At 38.0% G+C, this 18,900-nt stretch overlaps 1 protein-coding gene across 3 annotated transcripts in view; it reads left to right on the forward strand.

Annotated features, from left to right (window-relative positions):
- Window positions 1–18,900, forward strand: part of TENM1 (teneurin transmembrane protein 1) — a gene marked incomplete at its 5' end in the record, with an annotated part of 652,563 nt that overhangs the window by 321,343 nt on the left and 312,320 nt on the right. For 2 of the 3 annotated variants that reach the window (XM_079765170.1, XM_079765171.1), the window contains one exon: window positions 8,330–8,482. In XM_079765170.1, the coding sequence (XP_079621296.1) occupies window positions 8,330–8,482 (153 nt within the window). The remainder of the gene's footprint in view (window positions 1–8,329; window positions 8,483–18,900) is intronic. The other variant, XM_079765172.1, reaches the window with a different exon arrangement.

Here is an 18,900-nt window from a genome sequence, read left to right on the forward strand (position 1 = left end):
TAGTTTGTTGTCTGGAGAAGACATAGTAAACTCAAAAAATTATAAAGCTTTACCACCCTCAAAGGATATTCTACTAAATGTGCCCATACCTCTTTATGTGTCTTGATTGGCTAAAAGCAGTTCATTTCATTTGATGGTGAAAATTAATCTTTACCTTATTATTTTGAAGTGATTCTCAGCCATGCATTTTCTCTCTCATTTTTTAGCACCATCAGGAAACTGGCTTAACTTAAATAAAGTATATAAAATAGGCCCCTTGATCTTCAAAATGAGAACTACTGTGCCTTTTGCTCCTTACGGCTCATCTAATTCACAAAAGTAACTGAACCGAAGGAATGAAAAGCATTTTCAATATGGTGTTTAATATCCATCATATTCAAAGTATTTGTGGGGCAGAATAGACCATACTTTCTATAAAACTGATCAACAGCTTTAAATGGAGCAAGTATGTTCAACCAACCATACTTTGAGTCTTTTGGCAAGATAATCTCAGAGATGTCACTAACATAGCTTTATTAGCATGCTAGTCTATTTAGGTTCTTTGTCCATTTTTTATTAGATTGTTTGTCTTCCTTTTGTTAAGTTGTATGAGTACCTTATATATTTTGGAAATTAACCCTTTATCAGATGTATTGGCAAATACGTTCGCCCACACAGTGGACTCTCTTTTAATTTTATTGATGGTTCCTTCTGGCTGTGCAGAAGCTTTTTATTTTGATGTCCCATTTGTTTATTTTCTCCTTAGTTTCCTTTGCCCTAGGAGATGTATCTGTAACACATTGCTACGAGAGATGTCTGAGATTTAACTGCCTATGGTTTCTTCTAAGATTTTTATGGTTTCCCAATTTACATTTAAGTCTTTTATCCATTTTGAGTTTATTCTTTTATATGGAGTAAGTTGGTGGTCTAGTTTCATTTTTTTGCATGTACCTGTCCAGTTTTCCCAACACCATTTATTAAAGAGACTGTCTTCACTCCATTGTATGCTCTTGCCTCCTTTGTCAAATATTAATTGAGCATAATGGCTTGGGTCGATTTCTGGTATCTCTGTTCTGTTCCACTGATCTCTATGTCTGTTATTTTGCTAATACCAGGCTGTTTTGAGTTCATTAGCTTTGTAGTATAACTTGATATCTGGTATTATGATTCCTCCAACTTTGTTCTTTCTCAAGATTGCGGTGGCTAGTCAGGGTCTTTTTTGGTTCCATATAAATTCTTATAGTGTTTGTTCTAGATCTTTGAAGTATGCCATTGGTATTTTAATAGGGATTACATTGAATGTATAGATTGTTTTGGGTAGTATGGAAATTTTAATCATGTTGATTCTACCAGTCCCTGAACATGGTATTTTCTTCCACTTGTTTATATCTTCCTCTATCTCTTTTTTCAACGTATTGTAGTTTTCTGAGTACAGGTCTTTTGCCTCCTTGGTTAAGTTTATTAGTATCTTAATTTTTTATTGCAATGGTAAATGGGCTTTTTGTTTGTTTCTCTTTCTGAGAGTTCATTATTGGTGTCTAAAAATGCCATCAATTTCTGGGTGTTAATTTTGTATCCTGCTACATTTCCTAATTAATTTATTAAATCTAGTAGTTTTTTGGTGGAGTCTTTAGGGTTTCCTATATACAATATCATGTCATCTATTGAATAATAAGAGTTTTACTTCCTCCTTTCTAATTTGGATGCCTTTTAATTTTTTCTTCTTGTCTGATCACTGAGGCTAAGACTTCCAGTACTATATTGAATAATAGTGGTGAGGAGATCCCTGTTTTGTTCCTGTTCTTATGGGAAATGATTTTAGTTTTTGCCCATTGAGTATGATGTTGGCTGTAGGGTTGTCATATATGGCCTTTATTATGTTGAAGTATGATCCCTCTATTTCCACTTTGCCATGAGTTTTTATCAAAAAAAAAAGGGTGTTGGATTTTGTCAAAAGCTTTTTCTGCATCAACTTATATGATCATGTGACCTTTACCTTCTAATTTGTATATGTGATATATCACATTTATTGATCTGTGGATATTGTACCAGCCTTGCATCCCTGGAATAAATCTCACTTGGTCATGGTGTATGGTCATTTTAATGTATTCCAGGATTCAATTTGCTAATATTTTATTGAGGATTTTAGCATCTATGTTCATCAGGGATATTGGCCTATAATTCTCTTTCTCTGTAATGTCTTTATTTGGTTTGGGAATTAGGATAATGCTAGTCTGATAAAAAGAGCTTGGAAGTGTTCCTTCCTCTTGGATTTTTTGGAATAGTTTGAGGAGGATAAGTGTTAGTTCTTATTTGAATGTTTAGTAAAACTTTCCTGTGATGCCATCCAGACCAGGGCTTTTGTTTGCTGGTGTGTTTTATTATTATTATTATTACTGTTTCAATTTCATCAATAGTTATAGGCCTATTAAAGTTTTCTGATTCTACATGATTGAGTTTTAGAAGGTTGTAGAGTTAGATGGTTTATTGTCAGTTTTACTTGTTTTCTGAACTAGGCCTGTAGTGCTATGAACTTTCCTCTCAGGACTGCTTTCATTGTGTCCCATAGATTTTGGGTTGTTGTGTTTTCATTTTCATTTGTTTCTAGGAATTGTTTTTATTTCTTCATTGATCTCATTGGTAACCCATTCATTGTTTAATAACATGCTATTTAGCCTCCATGTGTTTGAATGTTTTGAGGTGTTTTTATTGCAATTGATTTCTAATTTCATGCCATTGTGATCTGAGAAGATGCTTGATATGATTTCAATCTTCTTGAACTTGAGACTTTGTTTGTGTCCTAACATGTGGTCTATCTTTGAAACTGTCCCATGTGCACTTGAGAAGAATGTATATTCTGTAGCTTTGGAGTAAAGTGTTCTGTAAATGTCAATTAATTCCATCTGATCTAGTGAGTCATTTAGGATTGCTATTTCCTTGTAGATTTTTTGTCTAGAAGATCGATCCATCGATGTCAGTTGGATGTTGAAGTCTGTCACTATGACTGTATTGCTGTCCATCCCTCCTTTAAAATCCTCCAGAAGATTTTTTATGTATGTGGATGCTCCTGTTTTGGGTGCCTATATGTTTACCAGAGTTATATCCTCTTGTTGTATTGATCCCTTTAGTATTATGAAATGGTATTCATTGTATTTTGTTATGGCTTTCACTTTGAAGTCTATTTTTGTCAGATATGGGTATTGCTACCCCAGCTTTATTTTTTTTTCCATTTGCCTGAAAAAAAGTTTTTCATCTCTTCACTTTCATTTTGTGTGAGTTGTTTGTTTTGAGGTGAGTATATTATAGACAGCATATATATATGGATCATGTTTTCTTATCAATTTAGCTACTCTATGCCTTTTGATTGGAGCATTTAAGCCATTTACACGTAAGGTTATTATTGATAGGTACTTATTTGTTGCCATTCTTACTTTTTATGCCTGTGTTCTTCTCTGTTCTTCTCTTTCTCTCTATTTCTTCTTTTTACACCAGTCTCTTTAGCACTTCCTGGTGTGCTGGTTTAGTGGTAATAAATTATTTTAGCCTTTTTTTTTTTTTTTGTCTGAGAAGCTCTTTATTTTATATTTGATTTTGAATGATAGCCTTGCTGGATAGAGTGGTCTTATGTTCAGTCCCTTCGTTTTCATCACTTTGTATACTTCATGCCACGCCCTTTTGGCCCAAAGTGTTTCTATGGAGAAATCAGCTAACAGTCTAATGGGAGCTCCCTTGTAGGTAAGTTTCTGTCTCTCTTTTGCAGTCTTTAAGATTCTTTTTTTTTTTGTCTTTAATATTTCCCATTTTAATAATTATGTGCCTAGGTGTGGGTATTTTGTGGTTCATCTTGGCTGGGACTCTCTTTATTTCCTGAGCTTAAGTGACTTTTCCCCTCACCATAAATTTTCTGCCATTATTTCTCCAAGTAGGTTCTTTATTCCTTGCTTGGATTTTTCTCCTTCTGGTACCCCTGCAATGCAAATGTTATTACTTTTCATGTTGTTCCAAAGCTCCCTTAAACTTTCCTCCTGCTTTAAATTTTTTTTCCATTTGCTGCTCCAAATGGGTGGGGGTTTTTTCTTCTTTTTTCTTCTAATTAACTGATTTGGTCCCTATATTCTTCTAGACTACTCTTGAATCCTTCCATAGTGTTCTTTACTGCAGCTATGTCATTCCTCATTTCCAATTGATTCTTATTTATTCTTTCAACCTCTCTTTTTATATTGGTGTAGCCCTCATTAAGTTCCTTAATATTCTTATTAATTTCCTTATAATTCTTAAGTTGCTTGTTGTTCTCACTTAATTTTTGAGCATCCTTATTACCATTACTCTGAATTTTTTATCTGACAAATTGCTTGCCTCCATTTCACTTAGTTCATTTTCTGGTGATTCCTCCTTTTCTTTCATTTGGGGGTCATTTGTCTCCCCATTTTTTTCTGACACTTTGTATTTGTTTCTATGTATTAGATCAAACTGCTATGCCTCCCAGACTTTGTGTGCGGTGGTTTTATGTAGTCATTGTTTTGTGAGACCCAGTGGTGCATTTTCTTAGATCTCCTGAGTTCGGGGCTCTAGGAAAGTCTCTTGCTTGAGTTATATGGGTTCTCCTGTTGTAGTTGGGTCTTGAATGTTATTGTCTCATTCGTGGATGGAATCTCCTCACAGGCTGGCTGACTATGTGGCTCACCCCTGACCATGTCAAGCAAGCTGTTGTGGAGGTGCAGTATCTGGGTGTTTTCTGTCCTTCCTTGATATGTCTCCTCCTCGGCTAGACCTCAGTTGGTAATTCCAGGTGAATGTTCTCCAATTTAGTTGTATTTCCAGTCTGGCCTTGGGATGAGGTGCACAACAGGTCTGCCTATTTAGCTGCCATTTTCCCCTCCTTGGTTGAATGATTTTTAAATAGTCTATCTGGCTGGCTTTCCTATTCTCGGTTGCTAATTCATATACTATATATGAGTGCTAGACATACAAATTAGCACCTTTCATTCTGCCTAAGCACATAAAGAAAAAAATATAAGATGTCATATGAACACATGCACTTATTTTCCTTTAGGTAAGATTTGGTTGATGTTAAAAATTGCAATGAGAAAACAAATAAAAAGATTCCCCCAACTTTCGTCCTAGGCACCATTTTCTCCTAACATTCTCTTCCTTCTTTTACCCTAGTAATTTCAATTGTTGCCTCTGTGCATATATGACTCTGCAGTCTTGCTCTAGCCTTAATATTTCTCCAGAACTTCAGGCCTCCAAAACTGTGTTTACCATGACTATCTGGATAGCCCATTGATCCCTGGAACTCAGAATCTCCAAAGATGAATTCATTGTATTCCTCCCATCACCCCATCCTGCCCCAAAGCAACTAATTATCAGTCAGTAAGCACATTTCCAGTACTATTTGTTGCTAGTGTTCAGCTATGTGTGGAATTCTCTAACTATATTAATGGTTCTACCATGGTTTCAGTTATGCAGGCCCCAAACCTTAACCATTTTGGATTTCTTTCTTTCCCTCACTTTTTTTATGCCTACCCCCCACACCTACACATAAGCATGAGCATGCAGGAACACGCACACACACAAACGCAGATGCGAGCTCATTGCCAAATGTTGAGATAACATTCATGTAATTTCTCCTTAAGGAATCACCTTTGCATTTGCACTGCCATTGCTCTATTTGAGACACTCATTCCTCACCTTGATTATTGTAATGCCTTCCCAATTTGTGTTGTTGTCAAATCTGTAGGCCTCATATTCATTCTTCTTCCCACTACTACAGGATTTATCTTTCTACAAAAGGTGCTCTGATGATATAATTTATTTGCCTAGAAACTATCAGTGCTCCCCATTGCTATCAAATTAATCTTCCTAAAGTAAACTGATTGTATCACTCATCTGTTCAGAAAATAGCAATGCCTGCCTGTTTCCTAGTAAATAGAATTCAAATATCTTGTGTGGCATTCAGTGTCCTCCACAATACAGCCCTAATCTATCCTTCCAGCCTTAACTTCCACTACCATCTACACATAGCTAAATTCAGACTCAACCCCAGCAACTTCCTTTACCTCAGAGACAGCTCATGCATTACAAAGTCATTTTTTGTACAACCTGACTTTTTGCCCCTCCATTGTTGTCTCCTGTCAAAACCCTACACATCCTTCAAGTTCTATCATTATATCATCTGTGATCATCCCAGCCAAATTTAATGTTATTCTTTTAATCCATTTCTTTTAAAAACAAAAATTTCTTTTTCCTCCTATGGCAAACATCACACATATTCATTGGAGAAAAAAACAGATAATACAGAAATCATAAAGAAAATAATAAAAACCCTCCATCAGCCAGCCTTATCTGTTATCATGTTGGGATATATCCCCCCAGCCTTTTTTCCCCAGACATAAATACATTTACACACACACACACACACACACACACACACACACACACACACTATAGATTGTACTATTCATACTATGTAGTAGCCTGATGGTTTTCATTTGATGCATTATAAATATTTACCATGGCATTACATAGTCTTCTGCAACATGATTTACTAGCCATGTAATCTTATATTATTTATAACATCACCAGTTATTTAATTAATCTCTTTTTTATGAATTTTTAGATTGATCCTAACTTGGTACTAGTGTTTAAATATTACAATAAATAGCTTTGTAATTTGATACACATTCATAGTTAATTCATCGAAATTCTTGGAAAGAAGGGTAAGCCAAGTTTTTAAGATATTTTTAAAATATATTTTTATTGATTTCAGAGAGGAAGTGAAAGGGAGACAGACAGAAATATCAATGATGAGAGAATCGTGAATCATCTGCCTCCTGCATGCTCCACTCTGGGGATCAAGCCAGCAACCTGGGCATGTGCCCTTACCAGGAATCAAACTGTGACTTCCTGGTTCATAGGTCAATGCTCAACCACTGAACCATACTAGCTGGGCTAAGATATATTTTTTGAATAGTGCCATATTGCCTTCCCAAAAGGCGATTTTTAAAAATATTACTATCAAGCCCTGGCTGTATACTCAGTGGTTAGAGTGTCAGCCCGCACATCAAAGGGTCATGAGTTCTATTCCCAGTCAAGGGCACACACCTGGATTACAGATTAGATCCCTGGCCCCAGTCAGGGATTCAACTAATCAATGTGTTTCTCTCTCTTTTTTCTCTCTCTCTCTTTTCTTCCCTCCCTCCATCCCTCCTCTTTCTTTCCTTCCCTCCCTCCTTCCTTTCCACTCTTTTTTTTAAAAAAGTCAGTGGAAAAATATCCTTGTGTGGGGATCAGCAAATATCCTATATAATAATCCTATATAATAAAGAGGTAATATGCAAATTGACCATCATTCCAACATACAAGATGGCTGCCCCTATGTGGTCAAAGATGGCCACCCCCATGTGGACACAAGATGGCCAGCAGGGGAGGGAAGTTGTGGGCAATCAGGCCAGCAGGGTAGGGCAATTGGGAGGGACCAGGCCTGCAATGGAGGGCAGTTAGGGGCAATCAGGCCTGCAGGGGAGGGCAGTTAGGGGTGACCAGCCCTGCAGAGGAGGGCAGTTGGGGGGAACCAGGCCAGCAGGGGAGGGCAGTTAGGGGCAACCAGGTCTGCAGGGGAGGGCAGTTGGTGGGGACCAGGCCTGCAATGGAGGGCAGTTGAGGGCGATCAGGCCTACAGGGGAGGGCAGATAGGGGTGACCAGGCCGGCAGAGGAGGGCAGTTGGGGGGGCCTCAGGCCTGTAGGGGAGGGCAGTTGGGGTGGACCAGAACAGCAGGGGAGGGCAGTTGGGGACAACCAGGCCTGCAGGGGATGGCAGTTGGGGGTGACTAGGCCTACAGGGGAGGACAGTTAGGGGCGACCAGGCCAGTGGGGGAGGGCAGTTAGGGGCAATTGGGCCAGCAGGGGAGCAGTTAGGCATTGATCAGGCTGGCAGGAGAGTGGTTAGGGGCAATCAGTCAGGCAGGCAGGCGAGTGGTAGGGAGCCAGCAGTCCTGGACTGTGAGTGGGATGTTGGGCATCCCTCGAGGGGTCTCAGATTGGAGAGGGTGCAGGCTAGGCTGAGGGACATACACACACACACACACACACACCCCTCCGTGCATGAATTTCATGCACCGGGCCTCTAGTAATAATAATAAAAGAATACTATCCAACTTCTAATCCTTAAAATTTAACAACAGCTACTTAGAAAAGTAGCTACATGTATGATGTAGGTATGTAATCCAAGTTGGTTGGGCTAACTATAAGAAAATTGATCATGACATTTTTAGGTTCAAAGGAACAGCTGGTTTAGAGACCTTCTCAGTGAGTCTGGAATAAGTTCATGTATGGCTTGTTTTCTTGCAGCAGTACATTTGTTCGGCCTGACTTGGCAGTTGCAACCAGTTGAAGGACAGCTCTATGAAAATGGAGTTAGCAAAGGGAACAGAGGGACCGAATCCATGGATACTACTTACTCTCCAATTGGAGGAAAAGTTTCCGATAAATCAGAGAAAAAAGGTACAGTGATCAAAGTGATGGGTTGATTATTGATTACTTTTCTTCTAATTTGGTAATTAGAACCAAATCCGGGATGGGTTAACTTCACATTAAAATTCTCAAACACTTGAAAGAGGTATTCTACGTGGACAGAGTAAATACATGTAAATGCCTTCTGAAAGCAAATTTTCCTTTCTCTAGTGCCTTGAGTTTAAACCAATTAAACTTTTCAAATATGTGGCAATTTTAAAAATAGATAAATATTTACTAGATGGAGATTTCAATACAATGGAAATTGCATTTCACATATAACTACCCTGAAGCAACATGGGATTTTGATTAAGTTCTCTGTGCCCAAGCCCAGCATTTACATATAACATTTTACAAAGGGTATATGGAAATTTCTTCTGTTTATAATAAGAAAAAGCCTTTTATGCTTAATATAAGGGTGAATGTTTATGTCAAAGTGTGGGGACATGATTTTTTTCTAGTTAAAGAACATGAATTCTTCCTGGTTGGAGAAAAGAAAAAAGCACTTTGAGTACTGAATTGTTAAATTTAAACAACATAAGCTTGAACTGCCTGACTTATTTACAATAAATGCCACAGTACCAGCACTCCCAACATCTTATTCACATTGAATGAACTTAGTACCCTATATAATAAAGAACTAATATGCAAATGTCGTCACGCCCTCACACCATCACACTGTAATGGCTCAGACACGCAACACTGGGGATAGAGGAATAGGGACCAGCCAGGCATAAATGAGTTCATGAGAGAGGAATTGGGACCAGCCAGGCTGCAGCCCAAGAGAGGGTCAAGCCACCTGCCCCGTGGTGCCAGGCACTAGTGGCTGTGCCTGCACCTGCAGCCCAAAAGAGGGACAAGCCACACGCCCTGCAGTCCCGGGTGCCAGTGGCTGGGGCTGAGGCTCGGGAGAGGGACAAGCTGCACAACCTGCAGTCCCGGGAGCCAGCAGCTGGGGCTGTGGCCTGGGAGAGGGACAAGCCACCCACCCTGCAGTCCCTGGTGCCTGCGGCTGCAGCCCAGGTGAAGCCACCTGCCCACAGTCCCCTGTGGCTGCGACAACCCAGGTGAAGCTGGCCCAGGTCCTGGTGCCTGCAGCCAGCCAGAGGGAGGGAAGCCTGGGTCCCGGGTGCCTGTGATCGGCTAGAAGAGGGAATCCTGGGTCCCAGGTGTGGGGCGAGGCAGAAGCAGTTAGGGGCGATCAGGCCAGCAAGGGATCAGTTAGGGGTGATCAGGCCAGTAGGGGAACAGTTAGGGGAGATAAGGAAGGCAGGCAGAGGTGGTTAGGGGTGATCAGGAAGGCAGGCCGAGGGGTTAGGGGTGATCAGGCAGGCAAGCAGGCGAGCGGTTAGGAGCCAGTGGTCCCGAATTGCAAGAGGCAGTTGGACATCCCCCAAGGGGTCCTGGATTGGGGAGGGTTCAGGCCGGGCTGAGGGACCCCCCCATGCATTAATTTCATGCACTGGGCCTCTAGTTAATATATAAGCTTTGAAAATAGCTGTAAGTTTTTATTACAATTTCTCTTGAAATAGGATTCAGTACAGAGGGACTCTAGCCATGTTCAATCCAAAAAGTAGATATTGAAAACAAAATGTATAGCCTGCACTATCCTAAATATTTTTATGATATCATATACAGGTTGTCCCCCAAAAATGTATGCATACTTTAACAACTGATAGCTCTTACATTTTGAAAATGAAATGTACTTTAATAAATACTTCCTTTATAATTATTCCAAGTCTGTATACATTTTGGAAGACACCCTCATATGAGTGAATGAATGATCCAAACCTACCCTCAAAAAGCTTACAATTTTATAAGGGTAAGAAAGTTTTATTTTGGTTCACTAATTCCAAATAAGATATTTTGTAGTTGTTTGGGTTGCTACTCATTACTTGTGTTTTTTCGTTTCTTTGGGGGGGGGGAGTCATTCATGGGTTTGTTTTGTTTTATTTTTGTTTGCTTTTGAAAAAGTAACTTGCTTTGGTCTATGCCTCAGTTAAAATTAATGCTCAAGTTTAGGAAAATGTTATGGTTTGTTTTCGTTTTCAATTCATGATGCAGTTTGCTTTATTTAGAAACATTGTTTTTAGCCTGGACTGACTTTTCCTAACAATTTTACTGTTGCTGCTGAGAGGGGCTGATGGGTAGTATAAGGGTCACAGATGGCAGAGGGAAGGGTCTCAATACACTTGGTCTTGGACTTTTTCTCCCTTCTCTCCTACTATTCAATTTCTTCTTATCTGCAAGTACAAGAGCCACCACTTGGTATCATTTCTTGCCATTCATACTGAAAATCATGAATTATCTGCTTGAGGAAAATTAAACATTCAAGACAGCAGAAGATCATCAGACAGGCCTCAGACAGGCCTCCCCAAGATGTGCCATTGGGCATGTGGATCATTTTGAGCTGAAAACAATTGAGACCCTGCAGCCTCAAGAGAAATTTTTACCTCTCCCTTAGAGAATTTAAATTTGGGGCCTAGCTCATAATACAAATTATCACCAGAAATAGCGTTTTATGACCTATCTATAGGGCAGGACAAACATCTAATTTCTGAACATCTGCTCTTCTTGTCATCCTGCAAATTACCCTCTTCCCCTCTGAAGCTTCAGGACATCTTACCTCTCTCTCCCTTAGCTCAGTATATCATATACCTTGCTTTCCCTTTTGTCTCTGAACCTTTCATGTAGGTGGGGCTCCCATACATACCTAATTAATTAAATCTTATTATTTTCTCTTGTTAATCAGTCTCATGTAGACTTAATTATTAGACCAGCCTAAAGAACCTAGAAGGGTAGAGTAAAATTTCTTCTTCCCCCAACAGTTGTCATTAGAGCATATTCATTTCTGTATTTTAACTCAAACCTCTATCATTCTTATCCACAAAGTAGTTTGATGATGAACACTTAAATTTATGAAGCAATTATCACATGGCAAGAATTGTTCCAGACACTTAGCATGTATTATATCATGAAGCTAACTTTATGGTTCCCATTTTCCAAATGAGAAATAGAGGCACCGAGAAGTTAAGTAAGTTGCCCAAGGTCAGAGAACTAGAAACCTGTGGTGTTATTTCCAGAGCCTTGCCTCTTAACTTCTACACTACATTGAAATCCACACACAAAACCTATATGAAAACCACAAAGATACTTTATACAATGAAAGCAAAGCCCTACAGTCTATTCATGATATATTTTCAAGAAATTCTATACACCTATATTTTTAATGTGGTATGACAAGTTTCATAAAGAAAAATATTTTTTAAGTTTATGCTCAATTATATCAACACATGGGCTGGCCAAACTGATTTCAATTTAATACTTTATTAAGACAAATCATTATGAGTTAATGCCATATATACCAACTTGTCATGTTAAACGTACCTTTCATGGAAGTCTGAGCAAAACCTTAACTATAACTAGACATTATACTTCTGCTATATTAGTTCTTCACTACATATTACTTACCAAGTAAAAACAGTGCTCCTCTTTCATATGCCATGTGTATACTAAACCAAACCTTGTAAAAGATGTTATGTAAGGCTATTTTCAAATGGTCAGATGTCTCCTTTTATGATTTTCTAGCATCACCCCCCCCCCATAAGTACAGTTCTAGAAGTTTGTCTTAGTGCTGCTGTATGAATTAAAATATAAAACTGAAAACCAGATCATTCCTTTTACATTGTTTTCTTTATTCTCCTAGAGAATTTGGCATTGTAGCACTGTAATTAAGTGTCTGGACTATGGAGTCAGACAGATCTGACTTTGGATATTGACACTGCCATTTACTGGCTCTCCAATTCAGGCTGTTAATTCACACAACCTCCCTGAACCAGTATTCTCATCTGTAACATAAGAATAATAATAATAGTACCTGTCTCATATGGGGGTTGTGAGGAATAAGTGAAACAATGGAAGTAAAGCATATAGCATAGTGCCACGCACATTGTTTTAGTTAGCAGTAATTATTATTAGACCAAATGATTGGAAAATGACTTTGAGTTTATTGACATCCTATTAGGCAGACCCTACTTTCAAACTGGCATCAACTTTTCCATGAATGACAGCCTTCCTGGGATTTAGATGTTTCTTTAAAGTATGATCTCTACGTACTAATTTAATATCTATTATTTTTTAATTTTCATCACCTTCATCATCAGATAGTAGAATGGAAAAGTAACCAAAGTCTACTGTAATTGGTTCTCTATTAACTGTAGTTACATGTATCTGCTTCTCATTAGGAAAATAAAGAATTTTCTCACCACTTAGTTTTCCAAATGAAAGAAAAAAATAATATTTTTTAAAATATATTTTATTGATTTTTTACAGAGAGGAAGGGAGAGGGATAGAAAGTTAGAAACATCAATGAGAGAGAAACATCGATCAGCTGCCTCCTGCACACCCCCCACTGGGGATGTGCCCGCAACCAAGGCACATGCCCTTGACCGGAATCGAACCCGGGACCCTTCAGTCTGCAGGCTGACGCTCTATCCACTGAGCCAAACCGGTTTCGGCAATATTTTATGATAGACATTGAGTATGCTAAAATGTTTTCATTTATTTGAATAATTTGAATTTAATTTCCAAAAGAAGATATAAAGCACAACCACATTTTGGATCTACCAGAAAAATCAGTTGTCTATTATTTGAAAAACATTTATAGAATTGAAATAATTGTACTAAAACAGCCTGTACTACCTTAAAATTTTACAAACTTGTCAAAACTAACTCTTTTTAACTGCTAAGCATTATGTAACAACTTTAAACAAAGAGAAGGATATGAACAAATAATAAAAGACATATCCTAGGCTTGAGTCATGTAGTGTCCACAAATTGAACTAAAAATAATTGCAGTGTAATCTTTCAACAAGCATACAATGTTAAAATCTTAAAGATTAGCGAGTCCAACATTCTTATTTAAAGATGAAGAAACTGAGGTCCAGACAAGTCAAAAACACACAGAGAGATCTGGAACTAGAACCCAGGACTCGTGGTTTCACCTCTTCTGTTTTTTTTTTTCATTTGTTCTTATAATAATATAATACAAACTAAATATAAATTGTGTTATGGACTGGGAAACTTTCCTTCTTAGTTCTTCTGTTTGTTCAAATAATTGAAACGACAGATTAACAGGAGAAAATCAAAATTTAATAGATAGGCATGGAGAATTTATATAAGCATGAAAATACTAAAGACAGGCAAAATGAGGTATATATGTCATTCAGAACTATGGAGGGGTCAGTAAGGCAATTCACAAGGAGATAAAAAGAGGTAATATTTAGTAAACAAATGTATAGTGGACTATCTTGAAACAATGGGACACAGAGAGGCCTTTGATCACTTCTAGGTTCCTCCCTCTCCATCTGTATCTGGTATTTCAGCAGGTTCCAGCAAAGGGGATTGGCTTGTGTTTGGTCTTGGCCCCCAGTAAACAAGGGAGTCATGTGCAATTCTTATGAGAATCCTGAGAGAATGGACAGAGAGCTTTTTCTAATAAATAATATGGGAAGGTGTTTTTTAATTTAGTTATTTTTGTTTGTTTTGTGTAACCATTTCATAAAACAGAAAAGGCTGGAAGAATTTCAGGGGTAGGGAAAAGTTAAGGGGATTTCTTAATCAACACTCTTTTCCAGGAGCATAGGGCTTACCGTAGGTAAGGTATAGATAGCATTGTATCTGAATGAGGAGCAAGCTTATTAAGTAGTTGAGGGTACTGCATTCCTGCAGGTTGATTCCATAATAGAACACCAGGAACATGAAGAGCTGGTGGAGAGACAGAGAACTAAGAATACTAAAGACAGCCTTTACTTCCTTTACAATTTTTGCAAAACGCTGGCCTTGGGGGAAACTGGAATTTCTTTTAAATTCATCCTACAGATCTATCTCCATGAAGTTGACAAAAAAATGACATTTTCTAGTCAGTGTCTGCTGAATATATATGACCATGTAAATAACATATTTTTGTAGCCTGTCATGAAAATGCTTTAGTGAAGACAAAGTAGTGACTATAGCTTCACTTCTTGGCTCCATCTTCTAATCTGAAAAATACAGGAGTTGGCTCTGTAGGAGAGGAAAAATCGTTTTTTCTCTACCCATCTGGGTTCCTGGCTGAGACACCTCCCTTCCCCCTCACCCCTGTAATAAAAGCACTGAGAAAGAAAACAGAAGTTTAGTAACATGCATACCTCTTGTATACATGGGAAATATGCAGGCTGAGTAACTCTCCACCACCATCTTAAATACCATCTCCAGCTAAAGACAAAGGAAAATGTTGGAAGGGGGGAGCCAGTTATGGAAAATTATGAGGCAAAGCACTGTAAAGGGGGTAATGTTGTTATGTAGATTTTAAGTCATTTACTTCTCCATCTATAAGAGTTTCTAGAAATTTAGAATCATCTTGCACTTCCTGATACAGAGAGACACCACTTATAAATGGAGATTTCCCTTATTAACGTAAATGTCTCCTGCAAAAGGGTAACTTCTGAGTTTTCTGAGCTTCTCCTATGTAAGCTATCTCTTTTCAGCTCCCAATAATCCTTATACCACAGAGGCAAATTTGGGGGTGACAAATTCTGCTCCCCTTCAACATGCAAGCCTTTTGAATGTGGTAGAGGGACAATGAAACACTTTTTGCAAATTATATCTTATCAGGAAATTATAACTATAGAATAGATAAGAGTCACATTTCTCTTGATAACATGGTGGCAGGGCAGATTCCTGCCACACTTCTCCTTCCCTTCCCCTTTTATTTCCTTGTTCTCCATTCTCTTCCCAGCTGCTAAGGCTTTGACAAATGCTGGGTGAAGCTCAGTAGGACTAGCTCATTGCTAAGGTGTATACATTGTGAGTGAGTGAATTCAAAATCTGCCATTAAGGAAGTGCAATTAGCTATTCAAGTAAAAGTAGACATATTTTTGCAAAAAGGTATACTCCTGGAAAATGGTTGAACTGTATATTGTAGAATTTGTAAACCACACTTGCCATTTAAAGTACTTGTAGAGAATTCTGTTGTAATTCAAATAATTAATTCCCAGTTTTCTGCCTTATAAATTTGTATTTTGACATGTATGTAACAATAACAGTCTGCACTTAGAGAGCATTTACAATTTCAAAATACTTTAATGGCTTTTATCCACATAACAGTTTTATGCTGTAGCAGCTAATTTTTACCCTTGTTTTACAGTTGAAAAGGAAAACACAAGAAGGTTAAGTGACTTGCCTTGCATAATAGACTTTAACTACAGACAGGGCTGAGATTAGAATCCAGTCACTCCTTACTGTTAGCTCAGCACACATCTTTGGGCCTTTTCTTTAAAATTTTTTTTCTAAAGGCCAATTGTTTTAGAAACAGCTGTCTTGATTAAGGATCTCAACGCATATAGTCAAATACATATCTCTTCTCTAAGAGTACTTTGCAAATCTTATATTTGCAAAACCAAAGATCGAGGTTCAGCAAACACTTTCTTTCCTCCTTAATACAGAACACACACACACACACACACACACACACACACACACACACACACGTGTGCGCGCGCGCGCGCGCATGCGCACTGCTTAATTTTTGTCTTTTTTTTTTTTAAACCTACAACCTAATTACATAGGAGGCAATTTATGCAATGACAGTTGTGGACCTCGAATAAGAGATTGAATTCTAAATTTACTTATAATCTTTAGTAGATAAAAATTCATTTATTTCATGATACTATACCATAAGTCAAGAACTGCACCAACCCCACCCAACTAATCATTGTGTGTTCAGATGGAAGAATGTCCCGCAATATAATCCTGTGGTTCTCCAATATTGGCTCATAGGAATGTGGATATTAAAATGCACTCAGCTACCTTTGAGTCAACCCATAGTTTCAGTATATTTTACTTAAGGGGTATTAAAGCGCAGGACATTGTGGTAGAATTGGGAATAATTCATATAAGCACAACAAACCACATTAATAAAATAGTAGTAATGCACTAACAAAGACAACAGTGTTGAGAGTGTAACATTATTTTTAAACATTGATGGCAAATTACAGTAAATGTTTCCTATAATGCTATATAGATGTTTTCTAACACAAGGTTTCAGGGGGCCCAGCTAGAGTACCACAGCTTGTTTTCAACTATATTAAATCACTTTATCAATATACTTCAGTTTTAACAAAAGCTTTTCTAAAGCATGCTGGAGACCTTACTTCTAAAACAGAGGGTTCACTATGCTAAAAGGCAATATTATTTACGATATAAAAAATTCATGTTAAATGTTTCTAGCCATGTATGTTTAATGTTTCATTCTTGTTTTATTTTAATCTTCATTTTACTTTTTTAAAATTAATAAACACCTTTTCTGTGATGCCATAAGAAATGTGTCTGCCTTGTGGCCCCTCTAGCCCAATAGTCTACATCTGACAGGAGAACTAAGGGGTGTATTATAGAATGGCATATTTATCCTCCTGGACTTCAAAAGCTGGGGGATCTGCCTGGCCGATGTTTCTCAGTGGTCGAGTGTCAACCTATGAACCTGGAGATCATGGTTTGATTCCAAGTCAGGGCACATGCCCAGTTGCAGGCTCAATCCCTGGTGTGGGGCATGCAGAAGGCAACTGATCCACGATTCTCTCTCATCATTGATGTTTCTATCTCTCTCTCCTTCTCCCTTCCTTTTTCTGAAATCAATGAAAAAACATATATTTTTAAAAGCCAGGGGATCTTAACATAACATCCTTATAACATCTTATTTTTTTTAAGAATCAGGCCACTGCCGAAACCGGTTTGGCTCAGTGGATAGAGTGTCAGTCTGCGGACTGAAAGGTCCCAGGTTCGATTCCGGTCAAGGGCATGTACATTGGTTGCGGCCACATCCCCAGTGGGAGGTGTGCAAGAGGCAGCTGGTCGATGTTTCTCTCTCATTGATGTTTCTAGCTCTCTGTCCCTCTCCTTTCCTCTCTGTAAAAAGTCAATAAAATATATTTTTAAAAAAAAGAATCAGGCCACTGTAGAAATTTATCAGCCATGTGTATGTCTAATTCTGTTGAGTATATATTTATATCTCTCAGATTCTATTACTTTTGGGGGAATTTCAAACATATACTATTTTTTTTTCATGAAGTCAAAGGTGATTCTGGTATGTAAAATTTACTTTTGAGAATAAAATCCTAGAGTTCCTAGATTGAATGGCCAAGTCTGCGTTTTCCCTCTCTACAACTTTGTCAATCCCATAGATAATAATCAAATATCCTTTCTTTGCCTTCACCTTCCTAATATTAAGAGCCTTTGGTTTTCCTTCTGTACTCTTCTTGTAACTCCTATATCCCTTTTGTCATTGTAGTTGCCTTTTTCTGTTTCTGTTATATATCTTACTGAAGGCATCCTGACCAGAACCCATACACAGATACCATCATCCCATTGCCAGTGGTTTAGAGAGAGAAAAGAAAAGTAAAAAATTTGAATCATAAAGAAGTGATTTTTACCACCTCACCTCGGACCCTTCATTAAAATAATATCAAGGGGGGGGAAGGGAAATCTTAATATTCAGAAACATAGCTGGTCATCCTTTTTAATGCTATATTAGTCAATGAGCTATTTTAACTGTATTGAGTACTTTGGAAGGTTAACAAATTAAGCAGAAGACATAGATTTTGCCCTTGAGAAAGTTCCCATTAAATAGGACAGCTGGAAGAAACATGCCTGTGTACACACACACAATGCAAAATATCATGCAACTGTTGTACAGAAAGAGAAATAAGGTGATAAAGAGGCTTAAAAGAAAGAAGATGAAAAGATGACTGTTATTATAGAAGTAGTTTGAGCTGAGCCTTGAGAGAAAAAGAAAAATTAATCCTAGTTGACCTTAAAGAATGCATATTTAGGAGAATGAAATAATAGAATGGTAAGGGCGAAATGCAGATGGCAATAGCTTAAGTGGTAAATGGATAATGAAGCAATATAGGCAGCAGATGGAGACAGTTTGGCAAGGAAAAGGACTTAAATGTATAACTAGATGAAGTGGCAGTTGGGTCCTTTTGTTCTTTTTTTTTTATGAAGAGAGGTCTGTGCTTGTTTGAAGACAATAAGAAAACAATAGAAAGGGAGACATTGAGGATGCTAGTAAGAAAGGACATGTGAAGGGACCAGAGTGCCTGGGCAGGAGAGAAGAGGAGGGAGGAGCCTCAGAGATAAAATTGGACACCAAATTATATGGCACACTGAGTATGAAAGTGGCATTTTGATATTACAGAAATCAGAGGTAGGGCTCAAAGAGAGGGCACAATAAATGTTTAATAAATGCTATGATCTATTTTGATTATTGTTACTCTTGTTTGTTTTTGTTTTGTTTTTGTTAATCCTCACTCAAGGATATTTTTCCATTGATTTATAGAGAGAGTGGAAGAGAGGAGGAGAGACAGAGAAAA

The sequence above is a fragment of the Cnephaeus nilssonii genome (assembly GCF_951640355.1).
Source record: "Cnephaeus nilssonii genome assembly, chromosome: X".
Taxonomy (NCBI): domain Eukaryota; kingdom Metazoa; phylum Chordata; class Mammalia; order Chiroptera; family Vespertilionidae; genus Cnephaeus; species Cnephaeus nilssonii.